This window comes from Polyodon spathula, chromosome 23, assembly GCF_017654505.1.
Source record: "Polyodon spathula isolate WHYD16114869_AA chromosome 23, ASM1765450v1, whole genome shotgun sequence".
Taxonomy (NCBI): Eukaryota; Metazoa; Chordata; class Actinopteri; order Acipenseriformes; family Polyodontidae; genus Polyodon; species Polyodon spathula.
Window position 1 is genome coordinate 24,717,365 of NC_054556.1, and position 14,142 is coordinate 24,731,506.

The 14,142-nt window shown below is 39.0% G+C and overlaps 1 protein-coding gene across 2 annotated transcripts in view; it reads left to right on the forward strand.

The window, feature by feature from the left end:
- Positions 1-14,142, forward strand: part of cdh4 (cadherin 4, type 1, R-cadherin (retinal)) — a 240,318-nt gene that overhangs the window by 217,763 nt on the left and 8,413 nt on the right. For both annotated transcript variants that reach the window (XM_041224860.1, XM_041224861.1), the window contains 3 exons: positions 703-840; positions 6,035-6,220; positions 9,842-10,095. In XM_041224860.1, the coding sequence (XP_041080794.1) occupies positions 703-840; positions 6,035-6,220; positions 9,842-10,095 (578 nt within the window). The remainder of the gene's footprint in view (positions 1-702; positions 841-6,034; positions 6,221-9,841; positions 10,096-14,142) is intronic.

The window sequence follows — 14,142 nt, forward strand, 5'->3', positions numbered from 1 at the left end:
TTTTACTCTAGGGAATGCTTTACCTGACTCTTGCTGGGGTTTTAATCACATACATATGTTGCCACAGTAACCAGAATGAAATCTAATTGAGACAGTCTGTACTGTATGCAGTTTTACAAGGTGGTTTAGCTAACTCATGGGCGTTTAGCTGTGAAAAGACTCCAATGTTATCTACAGCAGAATGTTTCTATTTGAAGTACCATGGCTCCCATTAAAATGAATGATGACACCCTCACACCACAGGCATACTGGGGGACAGTTAGACTTTAATAAATGTCTCTCTCACTCATAACATACACTCTCACTTTATAGCCCCCAACTTCACAGAGGTGGGGTGATGTATTTTAAAACCATTACTGCAGTTGAGGTGTTGGCTACCGCATAGAATACAAAGCTGTCATCTATCCAATCCAGGCATCTGTTTACACCTATCTCTCTGTGTACCTATTTATCCTTCTCCTTCCCATTACATAGAAATGTATCCCTGTGTCTGTGTGTTTTTATCTATCTGCATATATTTTTCAATCAGTCTTTCTGTCTCTCTTTCTCTGTCCATTCTGTAAATTTTTCCCAGTGTTGCTTACCTTCCTGGCATCCACCTAGCTCTTGTATACAATATATGTCCTATTTTGTCAGATTCTTGATTTTTATATTTCTGTAGGAGCTTGTGTCTTAATGTTTTTGTTTTCTTTTGCCTTACAGAAAGTTTCTCAGTACACCATCATTGTTCAAGCCACCGACATGGAAGGGAACCTGAACTTCGGCCTGTCCAACACAGCCACAGCCATCATTAGCGTGACAGACGTCAATGACAACCCCCCAGAACTGACTGCTAGCACGGTGTGTAGCTATACATCATGTGGGTGAAGCCTGAGGTCTGGAGCTGCATGCTTTAACAACTCATGCAGAGGAGTGTTGCCCCAGGTCACTCAAGAGGTTGCTAGCTTAATGAGTTTTATTCTTGACACATACATACATTGAAAATGAAATGGAGGTTTAAAACAAGTGATAGGTGTTGGCAGACACGTCGCATCAGGAAATCCAAACTGTTCCTTGTCTCTTAAGATATGATCTGAGCTGTGTTTGTTCAGCTTTCAACACAGAACTCTTTTAGTCATTAAGATCACTTCCATTAATAATGGAAGCTATCAGTGCTCGTTCAACTCATGTTATCAAATATCTCCCAAGTGGCATAGGCGATCGAACCCCTCTGTGAGCATTTATTTTACTCACAGCCCGTCAGAAAATTATCAAGTACGTATTTATATTATATGCAAAAAAATGTAAGTTACCTCTCAGACTTTTGATATATAAAAAAAGTTTGATTGTCATAGAGCAATCAGACTTGGTTGCTTATTTTTGTATTGGGCATGGTGAATGTAATCTGTGAATATGAAGCGTTATAAAATATAGCAAGTGCGCTGAGCTTGAAGATACGATTTTGAAGATAATGAATAACATTCTGTTGATCTCCAGAACTGATGGCAAACCTGCACAGTCACAATTCAATATCCACTGTAGGGTCTGGCCCCTGGCTGTGTTAAGGGGCTGTTCATCAGCAGAATGATGCATAGCTCTGCAGACACAGTCTGGATCAGAGCCGCGCTGGAGATGCAGAATCTCATGCATCTCTTTGAGCTCCAGCTCTGGAGGGTGTGAAGCCATGCAAGCAGCCAAGTCCCTCATCTGTCAGGGAGGCTTTCAGATTAACCTACCTACTTATCAGTACTGCACTGCAGCATTTGTCAAGGATTATACCAAAAATAAATAAAAAAAATACAGCATGCGGGATCATTTTTCAATTCTGCAGAGCAAAAAAAAAAAAAAACATGCTTTTGTTTCTGAAAGGAAAAGTAAAACGTTACAAAAAGTCTTGATAAATAAATCAATAAATTAAATAGCATGTACTGCAGCTGCTTTTTAAATTAATGTTTTATGTTGAAAAAGAAAAAAAAAACAGGAGCTATCAATAAGAAAAGAGTCTGGGGGTAGCAGCCCAGTGAAAATGAGTTTAAATTGGAAAAACTGAAAAAAAGCATATTGCATCACGCTTAGTCTATCCAGCAGGGAAGATAATGTATATTTTTTAAAAGGCATCATTATAAAGGGCATCAAGCCATGCATTGCCTTAAATGTATTTTGTGGGAAGTAAAACAGTCCCTCTGCGTCAAGCTCATATTGGCCCATGTCTGGCCCTTCTGGTGGGTAATGGGTCTCCCTTGTGCCCAGGAGGCAGAGAGCAGTGCTGCTGTCTTGGAGAGTAAATTATACCTATTCCAGAAACGCAGAGCATGCCGGCAACCAGCAGCATCCTGGTGATAGCGGGCAATGAGAAACTCAAAAGGTAATTTTGTTCTTGTGATAGATTCAATTAAACAGGAAAGAGTACTTCTAGAAGGAAGGGAGCACAGCCTCCTGAAGGAGGGGCTGGGTGCATACAAAGGTCAAGGGAACATCAGAGTATCTCATCACAAGGGAGGACATTGACTGGTGTGGAGCATTGACAGGGATGAGTGGCTCAGAGCCAGTTGATTCTGTACATCTGGCAGCAAGGGGGTGCTGCTGAGCAGAATCATTAATATATTACCAAACCATTTCAATCCTGCATTGCATAAATTGCAAAATGACCCATTTATTATGCTACTCCCCTAAATAGGAAACAAAAGTCTGAGAGGTAAATTATCATTTCAGTGTGTAATTTTCCTTTGTTCTGTAGCCGAGCAGTGAATCAGAACGAGGTTGTTTAAGCTCCCATCAGAGACTACCCCGAGCTCTGGACACTAATATGATTAATCCATTTCAAAGGTGAAGACACACTGAATGAACATTACTCATTTTCCTAGTTAGCTAATTGCTAGAACAATTTTCTGCTGTGGGGGGGTGCCTATACTTTATCCAGTGAATACAGAGTTTGCTACCTCTTCACACTGGGCTTCCAGCAGACTGATCGGATCAACACACTGCCTAAAGTTCTTCTGGACTTGACCTGTGGGGTTTGACCTCTGGGCCATGGGGAGTTTATTTAGTCAGTCACATTCAGCTTGGAGTTAAAAAGTCCACCAAGATCCAGCTCTTTGTTAAGAGGTCCCTCTTGCATGCAGCAGAAAACATGCAGTATAAGGATATATAAGATGTTCCATTAGTGCACCGTTCAGGTTGTTTTAACCCAGTGATATTTTGACAGAAGAAGCTTTCTTCCCCATTCCCTGAATAAGCACCCTGTTGCGCTACTCAGTTTTATATTAATGGTGCATCCATGAATTGAGAGTGAAGATGCTTTAAGATAGTTAATGGCTGGCATCCGCTGTTTGCTAGCTGGCCCCAGGGAGCATTAGGGTTTTATGTGATGAATTATTGTGGAGCTCTTCAGGTACACATTAGATATTATCAGGTGCCTTGAGCAGCATGATTAATTCACACTTATCGCCACAGCTCCTCGTATTGCAAAGCAAAGGCAAGGTAGGGTGTGAGCGGGGAAAGGAAGCAAGGGTTACTCAGTGGTCTTGCTCTTTTCTGTTTCTAAGACTACAAGAAGCTACAAGGCCAAAACAAGTTTTACTTAATCTGTGTCAGCTGCAGAAAACTACAGAAGGTGTCTTTAGTCTGCAGTTCAACTGCTGCATTACTGCAAACTGAGACCCCTTTAACACATCACAGCCATGTTTAGCAGCCGTCTAACTTCACTGTTCTGCAGTTCGCTGCTCTTCCAAAGTATAACTGCAGCTGTTTTTCATACAGGTTTTACTAGATCTTGCAAGTAGCCGTATGATAAAACATAACCTTGCTATAGAGAAACTAGAGTTGGATTCACAGTCACTTGTTCTTACCAGCCAGAACAAATTTTCAGTTCAATTCAAGTAAGAAAGACATCTCTTAAGCAGCCACCTTAGTTACTCGTTACTTCAGGTTGAATGTATGATGACAGCACATGATATATTATATCTTTATTGTGAGACATACTGGACATATACAATTCCATAGTTTTTTTTTTTTTTTTTTTTTTTTTTTTTTATGATTGTTGAGAGTTAGTTGGCCCTAGCAAGACGACTTAACTCCTGGATCCCAGAAGGGAGATGGCACTGTGTGCTGGGCCCCCAGGAGGCTTTCTTTGACTCCGTGCCTCAAGCACTTTCTGGAAAGGCACTGGTTGGTAGCAGCTGTTTTAGAAACGAAGGAAGTAGATAATCAGGCTGCCTGTGAATGAAAACTTGAAGAATTCGCCCACAAAGCAAATTATTTTTCAGCGTGAATAAAGCATTGTGGTCTTTGGGTGCTCATTAGGGATTTGAACCCAGAAGAATGCAGCATGTGTTAATTTCTCTATAATTGTACCTACGTAACATATGTAATGTTTGTATGGGTGGCTGTGGTGTAATCTTTTTAAAATGCATTTTGGTGTTCATAAAGGGACAGATTATTTTTCCAGCTTACACAAGCATAAGAAAATTGAAGCGGAGAAAGCCACACATTGATTGCTGTGTCTATTTGTATGAGAATGAATATTCCTGATACTCTTCCTTTACAGCACCTAGAAACATCATTATGCGCTGGGGATGTTTTTAAATAAATGAAGTTAGCCAGTCCTAATTAATTAAAGTCTGAATTAGTTGAAAGAAACAACATTAAACTACAAATAATAAATAACCATTTTGTCGAAGATGTGTAAGTCTTACCCGTTCTCAATGTTCCAGTTTTCATTTCATTCTGGTAGCCTCCCCATTCTGCCGGACAGGGCTTTCATTCAAGTGCTCTGGCTAAAAAGCAGTGGAGCTGGATAAATTGCTTTGAAAGTTTAGAAAAGGTTGTTTTGTTAATATAAGAATGCAATATGCAAACATTTATGCTTCAATGACCCTAGTATAATGATATGATATAAATAATATACTAGGGTGTACATGGAAAGCTATGTGAAGTTTTATAAACCACTAGTAATGAATATTTTATAAACGTTCACTGTGACTCTCCCAAGGCATAATGAGAAATGAACTTGGGTTTGTTAGTGTCTTATTCTTAATGTGCACACATATTCAGTACAGTATTATAATACAATGAAGACATTGCTATCGATTTTACACAGCCGTTTGAAATACTTTATATCAGATTAAAATGGATCAAGGTCAGACGCCTGACCTTGATCCATGTTAATCTGATATAAAGTATTTCAAACGGCTGTGTAAAATGCTGCGGATATCAGTTTGTATTATACAACATCCTCTAAAGGCAAACAACGCTTTACAGCTTAATTAGAAATTTTTTGTCTGAACTTTGTGCTGAAGATTCAGCACAGCCATTCATCATGTGAAGGATGTGGCAGCAAAAAAAAAAAAAACACAGGATTTATTTGTGTGAAATGGAACCGGTGGAAATAGCAGTAAGGATTAATGAAAAGGTTTTTGTGTACGTTATAGAGAGAGCCGGCGACAAAGTTGTGCCTCTCAGCTGCTCTGTCCCCACAATATGATGAGGTAACAAGATAACACTTGTTATCAAAACACTTTACATTTCTGTTCTAAACCAGTTGAGAAGTTCAACGGGACCACAATAGAAATGATGCTCTACTCTCAGCGAGCAAATTTCTAATAAACCATTTCAAATAAATAGAGACTCATTTTTAATAACCGAGGGCTTTGTTCTGCAGAATTCGCTTCAGAATTTGGCTAGTCCTGGTTGTTTTTTGAAATCCATTATACTAGGATCAGCCAGCTGCATTTACATTCCCATGTCCATGATACTGAGAGTGTTTCATAGAGTCTGCAGGCTTACAGTGTCTGAGCTACCAGGAGTGTTTGGAAGAGGGGGCATGAACTCAATTGGAACAGATCCCAAACACCTATGTGGTCATTTGCAAGAGAATACAATATATTTCAGACTTAAGGAAATTCATTATATATAACAGTGGTGTTATATTTTAAATATGTATGTAGATACAGTATATGTAACTAAATTCAAGTTCGTTTAGCAAATTCTATTTCATGTTCAAATTACTGTTGATTTCTACTGATGTCACATTTTTTTTCTTTTTCTCTTTCTGCAGTTTTCTGGAGAGGTTCCAGAAAACAAGGTGAACATAGTTGTTGCCAACCTGACAGTGATTGACAGGGACCAGCCCCACACTGCAAACTGGAACGCTGTGTACCGGATAGTGAGCGGAGACCCTTCTGGACACTTCACCATCCGCACCGACCCGGTTACCAACGACGGCATGGTTACCGTGGTGAAGGTAGGCCAAGAAATATACCACCGACGCAGTTCCTTCCCAATTCTAACTCAGACCTCATTTGAGACATATTTATGATTGACGTGTATTCATGTAATACAAAGAAAGGAGCCGAGGTCAGTGAGTTTTAATCAATGCAGATTTAAACTAGATACCGATGCTATTTATTTAAATAGAAGCGACACACTCCCTTTTGAGATGATTTTCTACTGCTGAAAGAAATCAATTTTAATTGAAAATCAATTCATAAATAACGTGGCACATCTTTAGAATTCACTTGCTTTCAGTTGTAATTTGGTAGAGTTTGCCATTGGGGTTTCTTTCACGAATCCAAATATAGATATAGTCTTGAGGATACCTTAATTAAAATGTCTTAAAGCACATAGGTTGTGTGGCAGGTGAGCAGCAATGATTGCTTTAGCTCAGCTAACAGCTGTTGTCTGCACTGTACAGTATGTAGCCTGGCATGCTTTTTTATAGTCTCTGTAGGTTTTTTTTTTTTTTTTGTTCTGTAGTGACTGGGTCACAGGATAATAAGAGGTGGGGGATTTGCCAGTCCCCTAATGTCTTAAAAAGCAAGAGTAATAAATTAAAATTTAAGTTTTGGGCTTAAATTAAATTCCATTCTGATACAGATTTCCCTGTGGTCTTATCCTCTTGGCTGTTTGTATTTTACAAAGCTAATATATACTTTTTAGAAAAAGCCTTTTTATATGAGGTTCAAAATCCAACAGCTAGATTTTTCTGTGTATTCTTTGATCTTGTTCCTGTCAAACTGCAAACAAAGAGGAATTTTACTCCTCTTTTTTTTTTTAATAGACTGCCACTGAAGCCTTATGTTTATTTAAAGGATGGGTATGGATTGGGCATAGAGAATGCTGACTGGTATTTCAGCAAGTAAACGTTTCATTATGTCTGTTACAGACTCTCATTACTTTTCATTTGGAGTACAAATACAGTATCTGCTTAAATACTATGTCTAAGCATGACAACTTCTACGCAATGGGAGTCTTATATAGATCTATATACATATGCAGGCTATATAGCCCTGGAAATCCAATATGCATTTATAGAGAATTTACTTAGAGACAAGATATATACATTAGATCATATGGTTGTGAGTGTGTTTCTGTTTTCTTTATTGCATATTTTCTCTGTAAAAGATCCTTTCTCAGTTGATGCATTTGCACTGATGTATCGACATGTTTTTCTTATTGTGCATTGGGCCACTTGATATATGGGAGATATGGGTCCTAAATAAAAGCCACGACAATCATGTGACTGTTTCGATGCTGGTTCAGTGACAGTGTGTCTCCCACATTGTATTTTGAGAACTCCGACGGTAGCTTGCAGTAGGCTGGTGTATATTGTAGCTTTGTCATTCAGTCTATATTAAGTGTAGTCAAGCAGAAACAGTGCAGGACTGGTGTCAGTGAGAGGCAGCATTGCATTTCAAAGAGGAGGAACACTAAGACCACTGCAGCAAATTACACTGATTTCTCAATTACAAACATGTTCGCTTTTATGCACCCAAAATATTTGATCTACTGCAATAAATCCTGCTGCAGTGTGGCAATGGCCTCTTTCAGTTTACAAGGTAAGTGTGTTGCTCTTAACAGGGCAGACATGTCGTACTGATGAGCCCTGGTGCAGGGGAGAGGGCACAGAGAGGTAGGGGAGGGAGCTGAGTATCTGCTCATAGCTACTACACAGCAGTAAACATTTCTGTTGTTTAAAATCCACACACATGCTGACATAAATGACAACAGCTGTTCACAGTTGGTGCTACCACTGCATTGAAGCGCATGTAGCAATTTTTGTCACCGTGACCTCAGCTGTAATGCAGTCCTTGATGCAAATAAAACATATAAAACCAATTTTAAATGGCATTTGCGATTTTGTTTTTAAGTTTGCAGAGACTTTGACTTGGCACATCGCACCCCATGTTAAGAAATGTACTTGTACAATTACTTTAGTTTTGTAGAGAATTTCAGTGTTGTTCTCAGAGTTATCATCCAAATTGCAGTAAAATCCCCTGGCAACTAGCATGGATATTGCTTATTATTTATGGTCCAATACGTGCATTTGGGTGGCATGTCTATTCATATGCTGTGGCTGAATATTGAATATCAGATTTAACCTGAAGGCAGCACTTTATAATAGGATCCTTTACAGTTGTATAGTTAGCTATAGCCTTTGTAAACAATTACTAATTTATTTAATTATTAACACATCGTGAACACATATTCAGATGTGAAATCTATGTTTGGATATGATTTAATCATTATTAAAGACCGGAACACACAGTACGATGCAATATATACAATATATATATACATACACACACTTACACACAACATCTTTTGAAAACAACCCTTGACAGCCCCATGAGAATTGTATTTTTTAACTATTAGACACAATATTTACAGAGTACTTCAAAACTGCTGCAACAACAACCATCATTCATTTATTACTATACCAAATCCTGTTTTTATTTACAATGAAAGGAACATATGTTGTGTCGCCCAAATGCTTCTAATGAAAACATTATGTTTTCCCTTCATTGTAAATAAAACGTGATTCGATATAACTCAATTAAAGCACTATTAATAATAAATGAATCATATAACACACTAGCCGATGCGAGGGAATTGCATCGCAACATTTTAAACACGTTTAAACTTTGCAAGCCGACTGAAATTGATCAGCCAATCCTGTAAAATCGCAACGCAAAGCATAACACACTGGCAGTGTGTCCAGGCTTAACATAGAATTTGGTGGTAATGCTTTACAATGGAAGAGCTACCAAAAAGTTTGATGGAACAGCACGTCCTGGGAACCATTGGAATTTGATATTCAGACAGAAGGGGCAGTAAATGCCAAGTTTTCCTATTCCTCAGTGTGGGAGCTCAGCAGCCCAATTAAAACGCTGTTCATCAGCCTGTTGCACTGCCAGCACTGGAGTCAGAGGCAGCTCTGTTTCTCCAACATGTGGAGGAGTTTACATGATAATCTGTCTTTCACCCTGCACTGCCACGCTCTTTTAATTAGCAATTAAAATATGTAAATCGTAAGGCAGAATGAATATGCAAATCTCAAAAAGTTAATTCATGGCAGAGGATTTGTTTGGCTGTAACAGGGAGCCCAGCTGTTTTCTCTACACTTTTCCTTTCCAAAGAACAACTAACCGCTCAGTTTATCTGATAATTGCAGACCCAACAGATGAAGAGAGATTATCAATAATGCCTCGCAGATACAACGGATCACAATGATTTAATGCCGCTGGGAAACCTGTAATAGATATCTTGTTTTGTAAATTCATTTGTTAATGACTTGCCCAGGCTCCTGCTTCCATTTCTCCAGAGCCCTCAGGTGCTCAATGCCGCTTTTTGCAGTGGATTAACAAGGGCTGAAAAGAACTGCCCCACATGAGAGACAAACTTCTCAAACATTCAACCTTACTGATAATAAAGAAAGCACGCCACACTGGGTTGCATTTATTACACCTTCATAAAACATAAACCGTCGTAATCATTCCTAACAGATTATTCATAAACGCTGATCCTCATGGTAAGATTATTCCTAAATCAAATATCACAAAGTTCTATCTCCATCTTTCAACAGCCAGTTGACTATGAGATGAACAGAGCCTTCATGTTGACTGTAATGGTCTCCAACCAGGCCCCCTTGGCCAACGGCATCCAGTCCTCCTTCCAGTCCACTGCGGGGGTTACCATTTCAGTGATGGACGTCAACGAGGCGCCGTACTTCTCATCCAACCCCAAGCTCATCCGCTTCGAGGAGGGGGTCCCCTCTGGGACAGCCCTCAGCACCTTCTCCGCCACAGACCCTGACCGCTTTGTGCAGCAGATAGTCAGGTAAGGAGCTCCCATGCGGCCTCCATGTCAGAAACCAGCTGGAGTGAAAGAAGTCTGATGCATTTCCTAACCTCAGAGTCAAAAGGTGCAAGGTTTTAGCAGCAGAGTTAAGAGTTGCAGCTTCTTTGCTGAAAATGCCCTGAAACACGTTTACAGCTAAATGAATTAATCATCACTATTTAATATCAACAACAGTAAATTGATTGTATATTTTAGCAGCAGTTGGGAGATGTATTGCATGGTGCATTGCTTTTCATTGTTTTTTTTTTGTTTGTTTTTTTTTCCAGCCATACCAACTATTTGAAAGCAATATCTGTGTTTAGCTGTTTTGCTGGTGTTTTCAAAGATGGGTCACAGGGTATTTCATTAAGCATTTACTTTAAGGAGTCTGAACAGTTCTTGCATGGGCTTAGAATGTAAACACACCTTTGTGCCTATGCTGCTCATTAACAAGCTGGTGTTGTCAGGAGTTCAACATTAAGAAGCCTCCAATTATCCAACGCTAAGCTGTAGGTTCATACCTGCAAAGAGTACTGACTCCCAGCAGCCACAGGGATTGCTCATCAATAACTTCAGCAGCTTTCATTTGCTGTACTTTTGATTTGTTTCTTGAAATCCACTGCTTTACTCATTTTTTAAGCACCTTAAGCCTGCAAACAATCTTTGGTGGAGTATTGCCTGTTTCCGTCTCTCTGTATAACCTGCAGTTCCTCTCCGGCCAGAACTATGTGCTTCAGTAACTGAGTTTCAATAATTTAGGTCTTTCTCTTAAGAAGAATCAATAACTCAGATGTATGCCCACTCAAGAATCTTCAAGTTGCCTTTATGTCGTTTTTTTTTTTCACTCCTATTTTGTGTTTATTTTATGTTTATTTTTTTCTCCACACTGATTGTAAATGCAACATAAATCTGTATTAATGGTACTGGCAGGGGAAATCACACAGTGTAAACTGCTGTGGTGTAAATAACACAGCATACATTTAATTGCGTGTTTAGTTTTAATTTTAAATGTAGTTTAATTCAGTTGAATTCTTCCCTACACATTAATCACTGGTGCATGCATTTGTGTGTTGTGAATGTGCGTAGTAGGTGTTTGCTTTTTCGACAAAGACACCCGTTAAAGATTTTGTGGAAGTAGCATCATCTAAAGATTAATAACAGACTGATAACTCAACAGCTCAACAGCCTTCTGAATACCATTAGCACCCACTGTTTCTGCAGTTTGATTTAAGCGTGGTGTTGACAGTCAGTGGGCTGGTTTATCCGATAAACTTTTATTAAAGATCATGGTTAAACAGATGTTAGAGCATTTAAAATCTTCAAGAAGCAGTTTGCAGATTCCTAGATTAGAGACTCTAGCTACAGGACTTGGAGGAATTGTGAATCTAGCCCGAGTCTGGGGGGGGGTTACTTAAAAAAAAAAAAAAAAAAAAAAAACATGTCATACATTTCTTTGGCTGTAATTTAGGATCATTGTTTATTTGAACTCATGTATCCATCTGTAGCTGTCTGCTCAGGACAGCAAATAATATTTTTAAGGAGAGCACAAGATCGTTGAGTCAAGATCTAAAAGCTGATTATCCCGTTGTGAAGACCTCTCTGGTTGTCAGTAAGCCTGTTGAGGTTCTTCCGATTGATTGGGATCATTATTGCATTCATTCATTCTTTTTTGTTGTGACTTGTTTCTAAAGTAAGCCATCTTACTGGTCTATTCTTGCCTGGAACAGATTTTAGTACGAGGTGAAGAATGAAAGTTCAAAGAACCGGGTGGGGATCTGTGGAACCTGTCAACAAGAAAACTGAGTAACAGCATAAAAGATGTATAGGAGACATTGGAGCAATTGATCCTGGTGGGGGGATGCTGTCCTGTTTATATATTCACTTTGTACCTACCTGATAGGACACCATGTCAGTCTGGTGTGTCATGCACTGCCTTGCCCTTCTGTCCGTAATGAAAATAAAACAAAACTGAAACCGAGGCAGTGAGGATCATAGACATGCGGTCCACAACAGGGAGCGGTTACAGGAGCCTCTTGTGCCTATATGTAGGGTTTCTGACTGATCTACACTGAAAGCACCCTGAGACAAAAACAATGGGTGAGGTACATAGGTATGCTGTATGGGGAAAGGGTTACAGTGTTGGGGTCACAACCAAGGGCATTTAAAAATATGTTTCATTGTACTCCTCTTCTTTTTAGTTATAATTAATAACTGTGTACAGATATGTTCTACTAGAAACCACCAGGGATGCCCCCCTATTTAAGTTTACCTGCTTGCATTGTGATTTATTATATGTATAGAAATTCAAAGGAAGTGTCTCTTTTAAACCATTGTAGGACTGTTGTATGGTATGTTTTCCACTGTCTCGTGAGTAAGTAGTGTTTATGCCACCATGGCCCGTCTGTCATCTTGCAGGGGGTCTTGTCTTTTGTTAATGAAGTGACATGTTCCCAGTTTGATATTGTGGATAAGGAACATTGGGTTTAATTGCCATTGACGAAGTTATTAACACATATAATGGGGGCAGGCTGGTCATTTTAGCTATGTTTTAACACTTTTTATTCCTTATTTTTTTTAAATTTAGAAGTCGTCAATTGATTTTACCCTGTTTTTTTTTTTCCCCCAATTTGAACTAGCCAGTTATATTTTAGGATCAGCTCACCGCTACCTCCGAAATGCGTGCCGACAGCCGGCCGCTTCTTTTCACTCTGCAAGCCCGTCATGCAGCCAACCCAGTACAATAACAGTGTTAGTATTGTGAGTATAGCGTTAGTATTCTGATGCATAGATCTTTTCAAGTTTTTTACATCAGAAAACAGTGAGCATAATTTTGGAGAAAGTGTTTTTGTTCCAAGATAAATAACAAACCACTGTAGGTAACTAGTTTGGTAAAATTTGCAGTTTTATTCTACATTCACAAAAGAAAACAAAATCTAAATGCATTTTAGTGTAGACCAAATCTGGCCCCCTGTTTTATACAAATAATTTATCAGCCGGGCAGTTTTTCTTTAATACATCTTCAGGGTGAATAAAAAATACAAAGCAGACTTGGCTTTGAAACAAATAATAATGAGAAAAAAGAAATGCCTGCAAAGCATTTATTTGTATTATTATTTGCTTCCATTAATATAGCAGTTTCCCACCTTGCAGCAGGTGAATCATGAAACAACGCATGCTAAGTGCTTTGAGAGTGATACCCGGCAATTAGCTCTCTAAATATTCATTGTCTGGTTCTAATTAATTGGGGTGAATGCTTAGGGGGTCACAAGAGTAGAAGCATCTTCTTCCGTTTTGTCGAACACTCACTCCAGACACCTCAAAGGAGGATGGCAATGCCAGTATAAATGCTGTGTTTATTGTGCTAATTTATGCTCCTCCCACAGCTTCCTAAACCTTTAGGCAGTAAAGGCATGTGGCAGTGACATAACACTCCACATGTCCTGGGCTCTGTGTGTGTTTAGCGTTTAGTCACTTTGTAACAATGTTGAGCTATGTAATTTCACCTAGGATCTTGAAGGTGGTCAAGCTAATACATCAATAAAGTAAACCAGCGCAGTGCTATTTGATGCATTTGTCTCAAATTCTGATAATCAAAGGACCACGCTTTATAGGAAAGGTGCATTTGTTAATTTAAGATTATTCTTCTGATTGCCACGTGACTGCAAGCCACATATTAATCACATGACCCCAAGGAGACACAGCGATTGGAAGTTAGCTCCAAAGGCGTGGTTCATTCGGGAATAAGCGACAAGCGTAGTTCACAGCGTTGAATTAAAGGTAAGCTGTACTACATTCTTGTATCAGTTGTATGTCCTTTTAAATATCATTATTGATTATTTTAAAAGCATTTTTGGCAAATGCCCAAGAAAAAGTGTGCTGACAAAGGGCCGTTTTCATACTTGTAACTAGAAAAATGTAAACAGCCCAGGGATTGAACAGCAACTGCTTAGTGTACGATGCATCGAATTAATACATCTAATGTATTTCCAAATGCATTAAAAAGTGGTATAATGGAAATGATTGTTTTGGTTCCGGGAAATAAAAAGG